Source organism: Adiantum capillus-veneris, chromosome 4, assembly GCF_014529385.1.
Source record: "Adiantum capillus-veneris isolate H3 chromosome 4, ASM1452938v2, whole genome shotgun sequence".
In the NCBI taxonomy this organism is placed as follows: domain Eukaryota; kingdom Viridiplantae; phylum Streptophyta; class Polypodiopsida; order Polypodiales; family Pteridaceae; genus Adiantum; species Adiantum capillus-veneris.
In genome coordinates, this window is record NC_140934.1 from 141,861,908 (window position 1) to 141,882,009 (window position 20,102).

The 20,102-nt window shown below is 43.1% G+C and overlaps 1 protein-coding gene across 1 annotated transcript in view; it reads left to right on the top strand.

The window, feature by feature from the left end:
• The window catches only part of LOC147460072 (isopentenyl-diphosphate delta-isomerase), a 116,654-nt gene extending 106,709 nt beyond the window's left edge, over positions 1 to 9,945 (top strand). The window contains exons 4-6 of the mRNA XM_086511217.1: positions 8,745 to 8,831; positions 8,908 to 9,162; positions 9,225 to 9,945. Coding sequence (XP_086367343.1) covers positions 8,745 to 8,831; positions 8,908 to 9,162; positions 9,225 to 9,322 — 440 coding nt within the window. The 3' untranslated portion in view covers positions 9,323 to 9,945. The remainder of the gene's footprint in view (positions 1 to 8,744; positions 8,832 to 8,907; positions 9,163 to 9,224) is intronic.
• The last annotated feature ends 10,157 nt before the right edge of the window (positions 9,946 to 20,102 follow it).

Genomic DNA, 20,102 nt, shown 5'->3' on the forward strand with positions numbered 1-20,102 from the left:
TTTGGACATGGCTTCAACAGGGGTGGGCTTGTGCGCACCTCCATCTCTGTCAGTTTCTGGTGCTTTTGCTTGGCGGGTATTTTGCCTCGATTTTGGTTTTGTTTTTTTATTTTCTTGCTCATTTTGTTTTTGGATTTGGTTTCATTTGTTTTGATTTGGTTTTGTTTTTCGCTCTGCTTGTATTTTCCTTGCTGCGGGATGTTTGCGTGGTGCAGGGTGTCCGGTGTGGATGAGCGTGGATGATGTGTGTAGTGTTTTGGAGTTTGTACTCTCAAGGCTTGCTTTTGGGTGGGTGTGTGAAGCTTGTCTTGGAGGTATGGATTTCTTTTTCGTCTTGGTTTTTTTTTCTCCTTGTTTTTGTTGTCTTTCCTTGTTTTCGCTGTGTGGTGGGTTGTTAGGGTACACTTGGCTTGGAGCTCCACTTTGTCTACTCGTTTTCTGCTTCTTCTCGCGGAAAACTTCTTTGTTGTCTTCTTAGAGTTAACCTCCCCAGGGTCTTATTTTAGGAGCCACCTTCAGCAGGTAGACTGTCTTCTACAATGGTGGAGACCCTTGGAAGCTCCAGTTTAGAGCTCCTGATGGGTCTACCTCTTGATTTCCTTTAGATCTCTTGGTGATGCTAGTTGCTTCTTATCTATGGTCATTGGCAATGGCTCTTACCTCTTTTTTTTCCTTCTTGGCAAAGGAAGGGGCTGATTTCTATTACTTGAAAAATCTCTCTTAATACCCAAATGGGCCGATTGCTGGGAGGGCTAGTACATCACTGATTACAAAGCAGGCCTCCTCAGCTCCCCGGCTTCAGATGATACTAGTTGCTGGGCTTTTGCCCAACACCGTGCAGCTGCCTTAGCAACGAGTTGCTTACTGATATTACTGGTGTTTTTTTTGTGCCTCAGATTTTGGCAGAGTCCTTTTGGTGGGGAGTGCGTATTTTTCAGAAGCAGTTGTCATCCTCTCTTCCTTAGCTGGCCAGTCACTTTTTAATATCCTTAGGAGGTTTTTCCCCCCGGTCTTTTCCGCTTGGTCAGGTTTTCAGTTTGGCCCATGTGGCTAGTTGTATATGGTTTTGTTTTTTTGAGAGAGAGAGAGAGAGAGAGAGAGAGAGTATGAAATGAAATGAAATGTTATATTAACGTCTTCAAAAGGCCAAAATGACCTATGAAACCAATCTGTTACAAAATGGTGAATCTAATACCATGTATGGTACAAAAGAACTAGATACTACTACTAGAATCCATCCTCATTTGCACTTTGGATATCGAGAGAGTATGTCTTCAATCCTATGTTGTAGTCTCCGTCGATGCTGTGTAGCCCCTCTCCTCAATCGTGGCCGTTTGGATCTCCGTAGCTCCAGTGCTCGGTCGATGAGAGTGCCGGTAGTGGCCGAATGAGTGTGGGCCGAGCTCTGCAATGATGACTGCTCCTCTGGCTGTCCCATATCTAGTGAAAAGAAATCTGTAATTCGTCTCTGGGGCTGTCTCTCTCTATCTCTCCCCAATAAAGTGTCTCTATATCTGTGTAACTCAAGTAGATATAGCCCAAGATATCTCTGTTCCTCATAACTCATGACCCTAGAGAAAGGACCGAAATCCTCTCTGAATAAGCAATGGAAATGGCCCTGTATCTCATAGTACACTATGCAATGACATGTAATGTAGTTCTGTCTTTGGCTCTAACCTGCATAAGCGGCATATCTTGCTGTCTGCTGGTATCCCTGTAAATCTACCAATCTCAATCTCCAGCTCATGTGAGGATGTGCGTATCTGACCAATGGCACACCGCAAACCATGACACATATGTGTGTCCATGTAGTTGGGTCGAATCACAAACCCATCTCCTGTGAGGTGGAGAAGATGCTCTCTATAGAAAGCCATCTTCATGCCCAACTCCTGTGGCGGCTCTATCCATGTCCTCGGACCTTCTGGTACCGAGTTGGATCAGGTCCTGACAAATGAGTCTAGTAATCTCCACCCGTGTAAGAGACATCGAGGGTGCCTGAAGAGAGTACTGGAAAGGGGGCAGCCTGTCCATGGTGAAACCATGCGTCTGAAACCATGATGTCATCTGTGCATACCAGCATGAAGTGTCCCCTTGAAGAGCTAACTGTTAGGTGCAGCAGAATGAATGTTTGAACTTTGCTCAAGATGAGTGCTCCAAACTGTGCTCAAGGTTCCTTTTTGTTCTTATGGAAGGGAGAGCCTTCCGTTCTTAATGAGAGAGTGCAATGATCACAAACAAGTGAATGGACACTATGCGTGCAAGTGTATGAGACTGAGAGATAGAGAGAGAAGAGAAATACGACACCAGAGACGCTATAAAACCCTCTTCCGAAGGCCCCACTCTCGATGGTGAGAGCGGTCTACTTATGATTGCACAAATCTCTACAATGCTTGGACTTGCTGACAATGTTGACGACGATGAGACGGACTGAAATCTGGAAACTCGAAGGGCTGAAATCTGCAAATCTTCTATCTGCTGAATTCTGACACTATGTTGATGACGATGGTACAACGACGACGCGCTGAAAACGCAGATGCTGAAATCTGCGTTTTCCGGGCTGAAACTGTAAACCTTGCGGAAACTGACCGTGCGACGAGGAACTGCTGCGGGAAGGTGAGATCTGCGAGGTTCGGGGGTTCTTCTGCGATGTCTAAAGGCTGAAAACTGAAAATGCTGGTGTTGCTTGAGGTTCCGTCGCGGTAATCTACAAAACGTTGAGGTTGGTCTGCAAATGAAAAACGCTAGGGGCTCAATTCTGTGCTTCTGCAAAAACGCTAGGCTTCTGCTGTGTTTTGTTGTCGCCGGGTTTGTTTGCAATGCAAAACGCTGGGGCTGATCTGCAATGGAGAAAAACGCTGGCTGTTCGTGGCTGAAAACGCTAAGTCTCCTGCCCGGAGGGGGGAGGGGGGAGGGGGGTCTTGTTGAGAAGTTGCATGTTGAGCAAGGTGCTCCTGTTGCCTCTTCTGCCAATTAGTGCTAGTTTAGGTTTGCTTATATACAAACTTACTCGATTTGCCCTACTTACTTTCCAACAAAAGTCACTTAAAAATAATAAGTGAAAAATGTCAAAAATAGGTAAAATAGGCTAAAATCACTGGAAAATTCCCTTGAAGGATTCTGATGGGAATGCTTATGATCATGCTGTGTGCAACGAGAGGATATGCATCTAATCTAAGTGACTAGTCATGCACGGTCTACAAACAGACTCACAAAAGTGCCAGATCACTTCTTATTCTAGACTGACTTGACTGAACTGAACCCTAGTCATGCTGTAGCTTGTCCACGGACACATAGGGTCAAATGTGTCACGTGACACTAACTGTCTGGAAGACTCAAGGGCCAGTCTAGCATATCTGTCTCTAGTAGTATTCCACAAGCTGTGCACAAGGAGACTGATTTGGTAAGCACCTCAATCTCCATAGGAGGAGCAACTAGCTTTGTTCGAATGATAGCGTGGGGTACAAAGGCCTTGACTTTGATCAGTTGAGAGATCGTAGATACCAGGGGCCTCTCCATATGTCTCCAACCATCCCGGCCTACAGAAGGTCTCCATGTCTGCACCCCATACAACATAGCTGAGGCTACTAAGTTATCAAAGAGCCATTACTTTGTCCGAGGTTCGTGGAATTGAACCTGTGAACACATCCTCTCCAAGCCTCCCAAGGCCGCAAAAGCTCCAGTCAGTCTAGTCTCTGCTGCTCTTCCCAAAGAAAACCTCGGCCCAGTGAAGACAACCCCAAGGTAAGTGTATGCATCTGTATACTCTACAATCTGTTGACCATATGTGAAAGTCGGTGCTGATCTCTTGATCCACTGTGGTGTGGTGTTAAACACCATAACCTTGGTTTTACCAAGGTTTACAGACAATCCACTATCCTCTGCAAAACTGCGTAGTGCATCTAAATGTCGTTGCATACCTTCTTGTGAGTAAGATATCAGCACAATATCATCAGCATATAGCAACAATGGGATCCACGTCCCTGCCAGCTGGGCACCCCTGTCACCCTCTCCGTCAAAGTAATTAGACACCTCATCAACATACATACCAAATAGAGTAGGAGACAATGAGCAACCCTGTTTCACCCCAAAGGTGGAGTTAACTAAATCAGATATCCCCTCCGGAGTGCGTACATGTCCCATCATTGATCTGTATAGAGCCATAATCCCCCAAATCAACACTATGGGCATCCCCATCTCTTGCGGTTTGCGCATCAATCGACTTCTCGTTACCATGTCAAATGCTTTGCGGAAATCCGCAAAGCTACAATAAATCCGTCTCCCATGTGACTTGCCCTCCTCAATGATGTGGTTGAGTGTCAGAATATGATCAAGAGTGGAGAAACCCCTCCTGAAACCGGCCTGGCCCTTTGCTCGTACACCCTCAACCTCTGCCCAATTACTCAACTGTTGCTCAAGAATGGATGCATACAACCGTGCCAATGTGTGCCCAACCATAATAGTGCGGTAATTCTTAGGCTCTGTCGGATCACCTGCTTTGAAGATAGACACAAATTGCAATAGCACACAATCTCCAAGTCTCAGGTAACCCCTCACACATGGCACGATTGAACAACACTGAGAGAGAGAGAGAGAAATGAAATGAAATGTTATATTAACGTCTTCAAAAGGCCAAAGTGACCTATGAGACCAGAAAGTTACAATGCGGTGTATCTGATACAAAGTCAGATTAACAAAATAAATTAAACTAGGATAACAAAATATAAATACTGCGGAATCCTAAACTAAGCTGATAGGTGTGAAAGGTGAAAGGCGTGAAATGTGTGAACTAATCAGTACAATGTGTACACAATATGGAAGGGAAGTAGAGATCCATCTTCATCTACACTCTGGATGACGAAAAAGTATGGCGCGAATCCTTTGCTGTAGCCTCCTTCGAAATTGTGTAGCTCCTCTTCTCCATCGGGGTCGTCTAGATCTCCCTAGCTCCAATGCTCGGTCTATGAGAATGCCAGTAGTGTGGGTAGACCTCTCCGCTGTTGACTGCTCCTCTGTCTGTTCTTCTGGGTGTACAATATCTAGTGTAAAGAAATCTGTGATCTATCTCTAGGGTTGTCTCTCTTCAGCTCTCCTCAGTAAGGTTTCTCTATGCCTGTGTAACTCAAGTAGATATAGCCCAAGACATCTCTGATCCTCATAACTCATGACCCTAGATAAAGGCCCAAAACCTTCTCTGAATAGACAATGAAAACGACCTCGTATCTCATAGTACACTGTGCAATGACCTCTGTCTCTGGCTCTAGATGGCATAAGCGGCATATCCTGCTATCTGCTGGTGTCCCTCTGAATCTGCCAGTCTCAATCTCGAGCTGATGTGAGGACGTGCGTATCTGGCCAATGGCACAACGCAAACCATGAGAAAGATGCGTGTCCATATAGCTAGGTCGAATCACAAACCCATCCCTTGTAAGGTGGAGAAGATGCTCTCTATAGAAAGCCAACTTTGTGCCCAACTCCTGTCTCAGCTCTATCCATGTCCTCCTCGTGTCCAGCTGGATCAGATGGTGACGAATGAGTCTATTAATCTCTACCCGCGTCAGAGACCTCAAGGGTGCCTGTAGAGAGTATTGAAAAGGAGGCAACCTGTCCATGGTGAAACCATGTGTCTGAAACCATGATACCATTTGTGCATACCAGCATGATGTATCCCCATTAAGAGCTAATTGTCTGGAGGACTCTAGAGCCACCCTGGCATATCTGTCTCTAGTAGTATCCCAGAGACTGTGTACAAAGGAGATTGATCTGGTAAGCGCCTCAATCTCCATGGGGGGGGGGGGGGGGGGCAGTTAATTCCACTCGAATGATATCATGCGGTACGGAAGCCTTGGCTCTAATCAGCCGAGAGATCATAGATACCAGGGGCTTCTCCATACGCCTCCAACCATCCTGGCCTACAGAAGGTCCCCAAACCTGCACCCCATATAACATAGTAGAGGCAACCAAAGTATCAAAGAGCCATAACTTTGTCCTAGGTTCCTGGAACTGAACCTACGAACACATCCTCTCCATTCCTCCCAGAGCCGCACCAGCTCTAGTTAGTCTAGTCTCTGCTGCTCTTCTCAAAGAAAATCTCGGCCCAGTAAAGACTATCCCCATCTAAGTGTTTGCATCTTTATACTCCACAATCTCCTGGCCATATTTGAAAGTAGGTACTGATCTCCTGACCCATTGCAGTGTGGTGTTAAACACCATAACCTTGGTTTTCCTTAGGTTTACACACAATCCACTATCCTCTGCAAAACTGCGTAGTGCATGTCAATGTCGTTGCATACCTTCTTGTGTCACCCTCTCTGTCAATGTAATCAGACACCTCATCAGCATACATACCAAATAGAGTAGGAGACAATGGGCAGCCCTGTTTCACTCCAATAGTAGAGTGAACTAAATCAGATACCCCTGTCGGAGTGCGTACATGGCCCATCACTGATATGTACAAAGCCATAATCCCCCAAATCACCGCTATGGGCACCCCCATCTCCTGTAGTCTCCGCATCAATCAAGCTCTTGGTACCATGTCAAATGCTTTGCGAAAATCCACAAAGCTACAATAGATCCGTCTCCCATGTGCTCTGCCCTCCTCAATGATGGCCCTGAGTGTCACAATATGATCAAGAGTGCCTCCTGAAGCCGGCGTGACCCTTTGCTCGTACACCCTCGCCCTCTGCCCAATTACTCAAGTGTTGCTCCGGATGCACGATTGAACAACACTGCAGTCTGTGAAAACCTCCATCAGCATATCCTTGGCATGTATAAAGTGCTCCGCTACTAGACCGTCATGATCATATGCCTTCCCGGTCCTCATCCTGTTGATGGCCCTTTGTACCATCTCAATGTAAAGAAAGTGCTCGTAGCTGGGCAACGCTTGGTAGGGTCTGGAAGGGGTTTCTGTCCAGGAAGCATATATAATGACGTCGCATATTGGCCCCACACATCAGGTGAAGTAATCACTGGGGGAGGGGAGTGCTCATGGAAGAGTCGCCATGCCTCTCCTGAGTCCCTACTCAAGAACATCTGATATAAGTCTCGCTCCATCTGAGCTAGGTAAGCTCGCTTCTTCCGTCGCACAAGGCGTCGGAAAGCAATCCGAGACTGTCTGTAAGTGATGACTCCTAAAAGAAGATCCCTCTGGAGCTAGGCTCTCATCTCTCTGCACTCCTCATCATACCAACTATTTTGGGACATGCTCCCAGAATGTCGTCTCTTGCCCGGCTGAGTGTGTGGGTATGCCACTGATGCAGCCCCATGCAGTGTCTCAGTCAGTAGAGTGGTGCACTCCTCAACTGAGAGGCGTGTACCATTTGTGCCAGCTGTGCCTTCCAATAAACGGTCCTAGATCTCCTCTGTATAAACGAAATGATAAATCAGTCTCTGGTGTAAATGTATAGCGGGTGTGTGACCTGCCTCCTGATGTCTGGGTTGTATTATACTGAAATTTAACGGACATTGGAGAGAGAGAGAGAGAGAGAGAGAGAGAGAGAGAGAGAGAGAGAGAGAGATAGTTTTTAACGTCTATGTGAGCCTATGAGACAATTCAAGTATACATGTGTGTATGTCTTCCATCTACCGGAAAAGACAAAACACTCCAAACTGATACGAAATAAAGAGAAAACCTTGGTGTATGATGGGATCTTGGGGGGGGGGGGGGGGATGGAGCTCTAGTACTAGGGATGCGTGCATGTCTATATGCTCAGGGAAGTACAACCATGTAGATGCATCAGCTAGCTAGCTCCATCTTGTGCTAATAGGGGGGTGTAGAATGTGGTACATGGGAGGATTGGGAGCAAGGGCTGCTTGGATGAATGCAGCTGGTGAGTCATCATCTGGGCTTGTCTGTCCTTAGCAGCTGGATGCTCTCGGGTCTGGATCTCCTCGATCTATCTGTGGTGGAGTCGTGGGGCCCGGCATCTGGTAACACACGGATGTGGTCTGGCCCGGCTCCTCTCAACCTGCTGGAGAGTCCCATCCCTCGCTAGTGGATTTGGGAGTGGAGGTGTGGTCCTCGAGAAAAAATCTATAAGCTGTGACTGTCTCCTCCCCACGTGTGACTTTGTATGTGGCCTCAAAAGTGTATCTCTTTGCCTCTGTATCTCTAGCAGGTAGCATCCCAACAATCTCTGATCTCGAGAGTGCATGATCTCGCGGGGGTATTCTGTCCTTTGAATAATGACTCATATGTGCCTCTAATATTTATCATAAGCTCTGCATCTGTAAACAAAATGCCCCTCACTCTCCACCTCCTCTCTGCATACTCGACAGACTCTTCTCTCCCTGGGAATTTCATGAGCTTGCCCCACCTCTATCTCTAGTCTATGTGATGATACTTTGAGCTTACTAATCGCCACCCTGAGCTGTGTGGCATGTAGGTGTCCATGTAGCGTGGTCACTCTATGAACCCATCCTTGAGTATGGTAAGTAAATGATCTCTCTAGTGTGACATCTTCTGCTAAAGGGGAGATGTGATCCAAATCTGTCTAATATATAGCTGCCAGAGATTCTGTCGGATCACTATGTTTCTCTCACTACATGAGAGATGAACCTGGGGTAAGTCGGGGTCATACTGGAACGGTGGCAAGCTCTCAAGATCAAGACCATGTGCTCCGAACCATGCTCTGACTGGGGTGTACCAACGTCTTGCATATCCAGAATCTACTATCTGAGTCTCTGAGAGAGAGAGAGAGAGAGAGAGAGAGAGAGAGAGAGAGAGAGAGAGAGTTGGTTATTAACAGACCTTCCGACTTCATCAAAAAGAAAAGCAGAAAGGCTTCTTCCAAAGTCTGAGCTCTTCCTCGGGGTTGTGAAGACGACATTCAGAGGTGGTCATTGGTTTTAACATTTGTTGCATGCTTATTATGAATGGGAATAATTATGGTTCCTGCTTGAACTGTACAGGCCAGCTTCTTGGGATTGCAGCAACCTGGTTGGTGCAACTGTTGATAGATATCTACTTTTATGTGCGTGCTTTGTATAGGCGAAGAAGAAAGACACAAACAAGCGTAGATTATCAAGTAGAGAAAGAGGAATTGGCATTCCTTTTGCGAAAGACAGTAGGCAATACATTGAAGTGTGGAGCAGCTCTGGCACTTTCATCAGTTGGAGCGGGCATTGGTGTTGTTTTAATGCGTCCGTCCTGGGGGCAACGAATTGGTCTCTCTCTCTCTCTCTCTCTCTCTCTCTCTCTCTGGGTTCTGACAGCTGTGTGATGGCAGGTAATATGGCTGGAGAGTTTGCTGGTGCTGTGGGAATGAGCTATTTGATAGACCGATGGATCATTTTCGGTACGCTTGGAAATCAGGACCTGGATTAGAAAATGCAATTCTTGTTATTAATCCTTCAATTTTGACACTCTCTCTCTCTCTCTCTCTCTCTCTCTCTCTCACACACACACACACACACACACACACGGATGATTGGTGGGAGGGGTGTATTATACAGATTTTATTCCAGTCCGACTGGTAGTATCCTGGTCCTCATGGATATGACTCTCTCTCTCTCTCTCTCTGCCCACCCCACCCCACCCCACCCCCGGGCGGCACGCCTCAGATTGGAAGTGTAAGAGGACAAATTTGAAGCAGCAGATAGTGTCACTTTGTAAGGGAGACATCATGACAATAGAGGGACGTCCATAGGTTAAGGGGACAACCGTTTACGTTTGCTGCACAGCACCTCTTTGCTGTTTAGTATGGGCACAAAATAGCTAGATAATATGACCCTGAGAAGACAAGCACTAGGGAGGAAGCTAATTGCGTCTGGTGTACTCAATTTATCTCTTAAGAGTTGCTTGTTTTTGAATGGGGCCTTTGACAATGGACATATTTCTGGTTCTGGAGGAAAGAGGTGCTACTTTGATTCCGTGATTGATGTTTAGTAAATGTATCAATCATAGACTTACCAAAAATCAAGTAATCTGTTCAATTAGTCGTTGCAGAATTTGCTACCTAACTCCACTTTTGAGTCCTTTTGAAGCTGATGACTTCATTTTCTCTACGACTTGCCCATCGTTCACTTTCGTCATGTTACAACTACTGGTCATCTGTGAAAAGGAATGTGGATACTCACCTATTGTAATGACTTTTTTAACTGTGAACCGATTCAATAGAGAACCTTTGATAATTAACATAATGTGGAAAGCCAGAGATCCCACATCTTGTCTAATCAGTGTATACTCTGTGTTCACAGCGACATTTTTTTAGAGAAGTCATCAATCTTAATGTACGTGTTGTGTGAGAGTTAAATGTAGGAGCTCAGCTTGTAGATTTGAATGCCACTTGAGTATTCAAAGTGTCACATTACACCCCACAAGGGGCCATACCATGGGAATCACTTCCCCAGTGAAGAAGATGATAACAACCATAGAGTGTAGCTTGTTGTCGTGCTGTTTCACTTCCACAATGGAAAAGGCCTAGGGAATACAATATTTGCTTGCTTGAAGTGTACAGATGATTTGTGTAGTGACGGGGCACAATAGTAGGCAAGGGTAAATGGGAATGTATGTCAGATGTGAATTTTGGGGTCAATGGCCTTTTGATGCCTTTGAGCAAGTATGCTCAAAAGTTGCCAATGTGTAGGTTTATCGACTGCTCGAAGTACTCTTCAAACCTATTTTACGGCTCGTTGATCGGGATTTGGACGGGAAAGTATTGTAGTGCTCGTAGTACTCTTCAAGCTTATCTTTATGGCTCGTTGATCGGAACTAAGGCTTTGAGAAGGTTTTAGCTTTATAACTTTCCATTGAATGGAGGGTGTTGAAAAAGGCTCTCAAAGGCTTGTAAAAACACTTGAAAGTTTTTACATCTCAACTTTTGGTCGTCATAGCAAATTCAAACAAAGGCTTTGAGCAACAATCAAGCTCCAAAAGGGATCAAAGAAGCTTCAAAGCATTTATTTTTTTTAAATTCTCTCCAAAAAACTTGTAATTGAAAGCTAAAATTTTTGCATCCAAGGCACTATGTTTGTGATGAATGCAATTGTTCTCGTATATGGGAACGATTTGATATTGTGCTACTGTGGAGGTGGACAATGTCCTTGAAGAATCGTAAGTGGTAAGACAGCTCCTCCTAGCACCATGAGAGAAAAGAGAAATCCACTTAACCTAATCTTGCATCTAGTTTTCCATTTCGAAGCAGTACATCTAGTCTTTTATCCAATAAAGGCACCAAAAAATGCTACGAATGTAGAAAGCTCGAACATTCAGCAAAGGATTGATGGAGATTCAAATAGTGTACACATTGTGGAAAGATGGGGCATCCCTCTTCCAAGTGTCGAAGCAGTAGCAACATCCAGAGTGCACAATGGAAGAGATGGATATGAAGCCAATGCCCCGTGGCTTGGTAGTGACAATGATATCTTGCAGGCAAAATATGGGTGAACCTCAACTTCATTTTACAAAGCCATTGTTGAGGATAACTTTTTGTGTGTGGATAGTTTGGTCTTAAGAGACTCGTGGTTAGAGGGTGGGAGTGTTTGGCCTTTGTGGCACCATAGTCCATTGAGTCATCGTAACCTTCGTGGTCTGGGATTTATGGCATAACCTTTGTGGTCTAACGGTTTAGAACACTTGGCATGGTGAGTTTCACAAGAGTCCAAAAGCTATTCTCGATCACCCTAGCTTTTCCCATTATGTGGAGTCAACCTTTCCCTTTGGGAGTTGCCCTTTGCCCCTTGGAAAGATGCTTTTGTGACCCTTGAGAAGCACCCAGCCACTTGCAACTACTATGTAAGTAGCCGTTCCTTGTACACTTTAAGCAGCATGTTAGTTCTTCATCAATCAAGTTATCATTTGAGTCTCTCTCTCTCTCTCTCTCTCTCTCTCTCTCTCTCTCTCTCGTATGCATTGAGTAACTAGTGTGCTTAATTAATTATGCTAACATGAATGCTATGCGTGCTAATCCACCCTAGTCCTTTTAGCTCTGGCGGAACTAGTGGCTCTATAAGAAAATACCCACTCGGGGGGCCTCTACATGGGTGATTAGTTTCAAATTTTTAGGATTTTGGTGGGACAAATCCAATTATGTGCGATTTTAAGTTGATGCTTAATGACTTTTACGATTTTTGAGCTCTATTGGACAAAAATATGCAATGCAATTGTGTAAAATTTTGAGAATTAGCAGCCGAAGTTGAAGATTAAACTGTAGATGATAAGTTCTTGTTTTTGAGCTAAATGTTATCTTAATGAATAGCTTTCACATGGTTTTTGGCTTCAAGTGTGGAGGAATTTTATCTTCAATCTTTAACTTCTTAATTTTTTAGCTAAATTTTATCTTAATGAATAGTTGTTATGTGGTTTTTGGCTTCAAGTGTGGAGGAATTTTATCTTCAATCTTCAACTTCTTAATTTTTGAGCTAAATTTTATCTTAATGAATAGCTTTTACGTGGTTTTTGGATTCAAGTGTGGAGGAATTTCCACTTAGCAAGCTAAAGTTTTGGAGCTCTAAGTGTGGATCAATGGATTGAAACCACGACGAGTTTTACAAGCTAACATTTTTGCGAGAGAAGGACCTGTGCCCAAAAGAATATATGTCTTAGAGTATTTGGTGGAGGATTTTGTAGGGAGAAGTATGTAGTCAAGAAAAGAGGTGAATCTTTGTGGTGTTGCCGTGTGTTAGAAGGTAAGATGCCACGTGTGCAACTTGGGGGCATATGTGGGGTATATATAAAGCTTTTCATTCTCACTTAGGTAACACAAGAAGGGCTCCTTCCCCTTGAAAGGAGCTCCCCCATGGCGAGCTACAGTAGATGGCTCCATCTCTCCCACGCATGTGCTTGTGGCCTTGTTCGACGACGCATGGTGGCACGGATGACAGTGGGCAGATAGTGGGTGGAAACTCTAGCGCAGTACTGGGGGTGCCTCTATAAGAATATGTTTGTACGACGCCGGCGTTGTTACGGCCTCTCCTATGCCTTGAAGAAGAAAGTTAAGTTCGAAAAATAGAAGGCCCGTGACATGGCATGCAAGAATAGAGGGAAGAAATGACATAAAGGGGGACACACTTTTTTAATGCTTGGTGAGAAGTGTGAAGGAGGAGGAGGGGATAAGGGATTCTCTCTCTCTCTCTCTCTCTCTCTCTCTCTCTCTCTCTCTCTCTCTCTCTCTCTCTCTCTATGTGCTTGAGGGAGGATGCCCATCTTTTTCTCTCTCGATCTCGTATATACGGTCTCCTATTGAAAAACGCTTTAGGAAACAAAGGTCTGGATCTCCTTAAGGAAGTAAAGGAGGGGCTCAAAGGGAAACTTGGTCTTGGGAGAAGGCAAAGGAGGGGTCAAGCTTGGAGGGGATTCTATCCCTCAAGATTTGTCACGGTGTGCGCTTCTTTTTGAAGAACCACAAGGAAGCTGAAGAAGACCAGGCGAATCTTGAAGCAAGGGGAAATGTCAAGGAGTAGGAAGAGGAAGAGTACACCGTCTCTTGCGCTCTCCGTTGTCATTAGCATTACTTCTCTCTTTGGCTTTCAATCACGAAGAAGAGAAGGGGAGCATAGTGCCTTGTTTACGGCTAACATTTATAATTGGATTCTAAACTCATTTAGCAATACAAATTTTGATTCCAAAATTGTCAATTGTGTGTGAAGTTTGTCAGTTGTACATATTATCTCTCTCTTTTCCCGTAGCCAAAGATCCTGTGCCTTCTCGACTCACTTCCCGAACTCATCCCCCTGAAACTGGCAGCCTTGAGCCCTCAAAAACCTTGGGGATACATCACAAAGGCCCAACCAACTGAGGCACACTCTTTGGGTTGTCATTGATGGAATGAAATAGTGGCCACTAATGAAGCTGGCCTAACTTCCCAAGGAATCTTCCGAAATGTTTTCGAACATAATATGCAAAAGACGAATCCGGATTGTGAGTAGAATGAAATATCCCTTAGACTCTTACGTGGTTTGGTTGTCAACATCTATTATGCTCTTTAGTTTTTAGTTATTTGTCATTTGTCTACGTTAGTTCATCGTTCTTGATACTGCTAGTACCCAATGTTCACCAAAAACTTTTTAAGCAACCAATGGAAAAAAGGAAAGCATTGGAAATCTCTCGGTTTTTAGTGAAAATTTTCAAGGTTTGTATCATTTTTTACATTAAAATCCTCTAACTTTAGTCAATTTTAATCAAGTTGCCCCTCCAAACTTCTCGAGAATTGTCATTTTCTGTCGTTTACAAAGACACTAAAGGTGGGTTTTTGTGAACATTGCCACTACCAATTTCTAATGGTTATTAAATTATGCTTGACTGGAGCCTAAAATATGATGTTAGACTACCTACAAGAATTGATCCACCATGTAGTTCTACATATGGTGAAAGCCAATTGGTGAAAGCCAAGGATAAACTTAACATAAATTTTGCACTTATTATTCTGGAATTTGGTACACCCTATCTAATCAAAATTACAATCATAGTGATATTGAAAGAGTTTAGGATAGCACCCCCTAGTACCTTATTAAGTTTGCCCTTGTACAAGTTTCTTGATTTCTTAATTGAGGATTTTTAGCATTACTTGCTTACCATGCATAGTAGTTAGCTTCATTGTATATGAACTTCTTGCAGCTTGTACATAGGTGCTTGCCTTTGTTTTTGACATTGCTTGCTTGCCATGAATAGTAATATCCAAACTTGTTTTAGCTTGTATACAGGTGCCTATCTTTGTCTTGAAATTGTTTTTCTAAATAACTTTGGAGTCTGTATATTATGACCTTCATTTGGGAATGATCATTATTCACAATTACTATCTATGGAGATAGAAGTCACCATGTACTTTTCACTTGTAGTCTTTGTCCCTCTCTAGTAGTCGACGTATTTAATGCGGCTTCAAGTATTTTTATAGTGTCCTATAGTCCTCTAGAAAACAACCTGCAAGTAAAAATATCCCAAGATTTGACAAGGTGCGATGTGTCTTTCAAAATGGACAATTGTTTTATGCTTCCATACCTATTAGCCTGAGACAATTGATGACGTAATGTTCACAAGAAAAATTGTCTTTCAATGACCCATTTGAATAACAAAGACCTTGTTGAGCTCATTCCATGCAATCTTCACATTAAAATTCTAGTGATTCGAGTCAATTTATTATGCGGTTGCTTGACCAAGGATGACATCTTGTCTATTCTTGATGCACTAGAAGCTAGCGATTTGAGTTACGCCAGCTTCATTATTGACCACTATTTCATTTCATCATAGCCAGTTTGATAACTTCTATTGGTATTCAATATGCTTGTGATGAAGTTAGCATTGACATTAGAGGCCACCACAGGATACATTCATTGCTAAAGGATGCATTGCAACGTGAGGTTATCACAGAGAATCTATTTCTAGTCCAGTGTAAAGTTACGATCACGAAAAAGGTCTCAAATGACGATGTTATGTTGCACATTAGTGGATATTTTCTCATTGAGGATTTAATGCCAACGCCATCCACCTCCAAGAATTTTGCAACTAAGAAACAACCACATCATCAAAGAGGAGGGACTAATCCAAATGCCGATGACCCTTTGTATGCTAACAAAAAAATTAACAATATTTTTGTGGATTTGAAAAGGTTGTAGCAATGCATGGGAAATATTAGTTTAAAGTGAAAGTTTGTATACTTTCGTAGTGCTTGGAGAGAGATTGAGTCTTGTATTAAGGTGGATGAAGCTCAAATTGTTAAGTGGTGTTGATAAAAGCGAATAAGTATAACGCTCATGAACAAAGCCATGTTCTATGAAAATCATTCAGTTTTTATGGTAGAAGGTCATAATCTTACATTTAGTGTTCAATCAGAGAGGGATATTTGGTGGTTAGGTGTATTTGAAGTATCTCATGAAAGATATGATGTCTTCGCATGAGTTTTTGAAAAGATACCCTGGATCACGAATGCCATTAAAGGGCAAATAGCAAACGAGAGGTTGAAAGTGCAAGGACAAGGAGACTTTGAAGTTGATTGACTTCTAGGTGGTGACTTGAAAACCATAAAGTGTATGTTAAGGTGCAAACAAGGCGCAAATACCCTCTTGCATTGTCAATTGTGTACTAAAGGTTAAAAATCCCTTTAAAATCTCAAAGGTGGTTCAAAAAAAAAACATTAGAGCAGCAACAATTGAGGAAGACTTGCTCATGGCTGAATTGCATGGACTACTACTTAATTGTTATGTTGACCGGAACTTGATCATTCTTCGAAAGATAGCTCTTCGAATCTCATTATTTCATTTCCTTTACACAATGTACACTTTTGTACACTCCATGCATTCATGCGTGTGTTTGAACATTTGCTTATGCTTTCACAATGAAACTTGTTGAGCATTCAATGGTGTTGTTGAAGGAGATAAAAGGATTACTAAATTGTGTTGTTTGTCAAAAGGGACACGTCTTTTTATTAGTGGACAATAGTAGAGACAACACTTGGGAGCTAGTTCAAAGGAGTGGTGATAAAGCTCAACGTTTCTTTCAAAAAGTATAGAGGGCACCCATAGCCAATGGTGGTGCTGGAAAAAAATAGAGACGATGGGATTTATGGAGAGATTTGTGTGGTTGTACAATTGACAAAGATACAAATGTGGATGTTGCGAACAAATGTAAACTTGTCTGGGCATCTTTGGAAAAGGTTGTGCAATGAATGAATCTTTGAGCACTATTCCAAAGCAACGAGAAGAATTTAAAGAAGCACTATGTAAATTCACTGGGGCCGTTGTAAATTCATGGTATATAAATCACTACATGGTTTTTTTTTTTCGTTGTTTTAGGTCTTTAAAAGAGTTTATTATCTTGATGATGTCCGCTTGGCATGAGTGCAACATATATTGTTTGCACACACTGCATACTTCATGGACACATATGGATTGCTTGATGTGTGGAGCACTCAAGGAATGGAGAAATCTCATTACGGTGCAAAGGGAGTCTATTTTAAGAATATCCATCATGGTGGTGGCTACCCACCGTCTAGTTATCTTGCCGAGATATTCGAATGGTTCAAAGGCTACAGCCTATACTTTCTTTACATCAGTAAAACACGACAACAAAGACCGCATCGACATCGACAACCAAGTCATGTCAGGGACGACATGAACGCGGAGGGGGGGAGTGTTGACGGCTGGGTCAACAACACGACATAACTCAACAAAGCCTTATTCTCTGAGAGTTATGGAATGATGAGGATTATGGTCATAAACATCATTTGTAATAAGTAGATAGTCTAGTAGCAGAAGTCGGGGTGCAATGGCACTTCCATATTGTAAATACCAAGTCATTCGACCCCTCAAACTCTATTTTAGGTTTAACCTAAGGTGACCTTAGTATATAAGGTACCTAGTTCACATTTGTAAGATAATCATAATAAAGTTTTAGCGCTGCCGTCTACTGTGTGTGTGAGAGAAAGAGAGAGAGCTTGAGCTTCATCCTGGCGCTACTTCCCGCTTGTTCATCACATTGTAGATCCGGCTGCACCATTGTTGTAGCCTCAGTAAGAGCTACACAACAACACCAAGCATTCCTCGCGGAACGGAGCGAATGTGCTCGTGCATCTACTACGAGCTATTTGTGGCTGTAAGTATATCAAACAATGTCTGTTTTCTGCGTGCAAGTAGTCGTTAGAATCGTAGCGACATAAGCTACGCGTAGGTACTCATAGATTTTAGTTTCAGGCACTTCCAAAATTTGGCTGTCTTTATATGCGTTTTCCGCAGATGGGTTTACAGCTAGGGTTATGGGTGTAGAGGCTTTGGGACAGGTGTATCCTAGTGAGGGGATGGTGTTCCTTAAGTTTTGTACGATTCTGGTATAATTTGATGAGTTTTCCTTCCGTTTGTGTGCATATGGGTAGGTGGTGTAGTTGAGAGCAGTGAGACTCTAGATTGTGGTTTAGTTGGCCTTCCAAAGTGTTGTATGTGTAGGATGGCCTCAGCCTGACAAGCTAAAGAGATTTCCTATGTGTGCCTATCGTGTCATCTGTGTCCTCGATTGACATTATGTTGATCTAGATTGTGTTACATGCACTTTATGGGTGGTGTGATACGCTCCCCCAACATCTTGTTAACCTTGTAGGCTCGCTTGGCTATTTGTAGATAAGGCCTTGCCCTTCTCAGCAAAGCTGCAAACCAATTGCACTACTATAGCACTTTCCACCGCAACCCTCATTAGCATGGCCATCAACAAAGTACTACATGCCTTTTTTACTGCATATCCATCTCCACAAGCTTTGGCACTTCAACCTACTCTTCTTTCTCATTGTCGATCACCATACTATCAGACACACAATAAGGTAGCTTTACCTTGCCAACACAGGTTCATCAGAACCTGTCTCCTCGCCATAGGGCATGGACCATCCTCTCTATCCTCCTGGCTTGTCTCCCAAAAATGCAAGCTTGTATCTTCACCATCATCAGCACTGTATGTTGAATCCAAGTAAAAGGAACCATGATTCAAGCAAAAAGAATCACTAATACAAGGAAAGAAAGAAAGGATTTTGTGGAAGTGTAAAACTGAGTCTTCACCATTTCAATTCCATCGCACCCAATATTGGAATTAGAGCTTTGAAGATTTTTCATTAATCCGCTAATCCCCAAAAAATAGAATTCTCTCGTGTTTTCGGTTGTGTTGGCAGCCCTTCAATGTATACTCCTCCCACTCTTGGAACAGCAGGCATATCATTGCGTGTAGAGATGTGCGCCTTGAGCATCGATAAATAACAGTCAATTGTATACCGGGTGTTGCATGCGGGGTGTGCCAACGAGGGAGTAGATTTGTCTGTGGTCTTCCTTGAACCAAGAGGACAAATTCTTGCATGGTCAAAAATCGTAGCAATATGGAGACCTCCACCAATCAAGAAGGCGAGCAAGTCCCACCTACGGATATTCCCATGAGCCCTCCCCCTGCCTGTCCCTCTTTGCCACTAAATCCCATGGATGCTATGATGCGCATGATGATGGAGATGATGATGCGGCAAGACGAAGCCCGACGACAAGAGCGTTTGGAAGCGGAGGAGGCATGTCGATTAAAGCGTTTGATGTGTCGCAGTTAACATGTTGTATGCTAACCTCTGATGTTGTATGCTAACCATGTGTCGCAGTTAGGTGGACAGTTGCGTAAATAGGATGAGGAAAGGTTAGAGGCTTTTATCTTTGGATTGGACTACTTGATCAATTTTGATGTGAAAGTCGAGGATCCAAAGACATTGCAAGACGCTATATGCTTGGCTCAAGTCCAAGAGATGAAGCACAACAAGGGTAAGCTCAAGACAACCTCAAGTAATGGGAACTCTTTCTCTCATGACTCATCTAAGGACAAGAATTCTAATGGGAATGGTAACTATAAAAAGAACTCTTCCAGTTCTTCTTCTCAATCCAATTCTCCATCTTTTTAATCTAAGGGCAATAAATTTACAGATAAGGGTAAAGAAAAATCTGATAAGTCTCAACTCACGCCTGATGAAAAGATTGTTCAAGAAGTTTTCGGTGGTCATTAAATAGAGAAGAACAAGCATTGAATGCAAAAGAACGTAAGTGCTTCCATTTTTCATTTGTAGGTCACATGAAAAAGAAATATCCTAAGAAAGAATCAAAAAAGGAAAACTTTACTGCGTCAACTTACCCCTCAAGTGAATGTGGTAGAGCAATTGGCTAAGCACGAGGGAACTTTCAAAGAGTATGAACTTAAAAAATGTTATGGACACAAAGAGTTTTTGTTATTTGATTTTGAAAGTTCTCATGATGTCATAAATGAAACTCTTGTGAAACGTGCACATCTTCAAGCTTCTCTTATCCCTAGCCTCCGGTGCAAGAATTTTCTGAAGGCATGGACGTTTTGATCTCTCAAGAAGTTAATGACATCAAGTTAATCATCCAACAAACTCAACTTATTTGTCATTTTGGTAGTCTCTAAACTTGCAAGGTGTGATATCATTTTGGGCATTAAATGGCTTCGCATGTTTAAACCCATTATCGATTGGGAGAAGTTTACGCTTTTCATCAATGATGATAATGTGTTACAGCCAGTCCTCATTCAAGGAGAGAGCTACATTCCCTCTCATTTCTCCTATCCAGGCTATACGAAAGCAATAGCCATGAAACTTTGCAGGGCAAGGTAGGATACATTACCTACTCCTGCAAAGTTTCATGGACATCGCTAC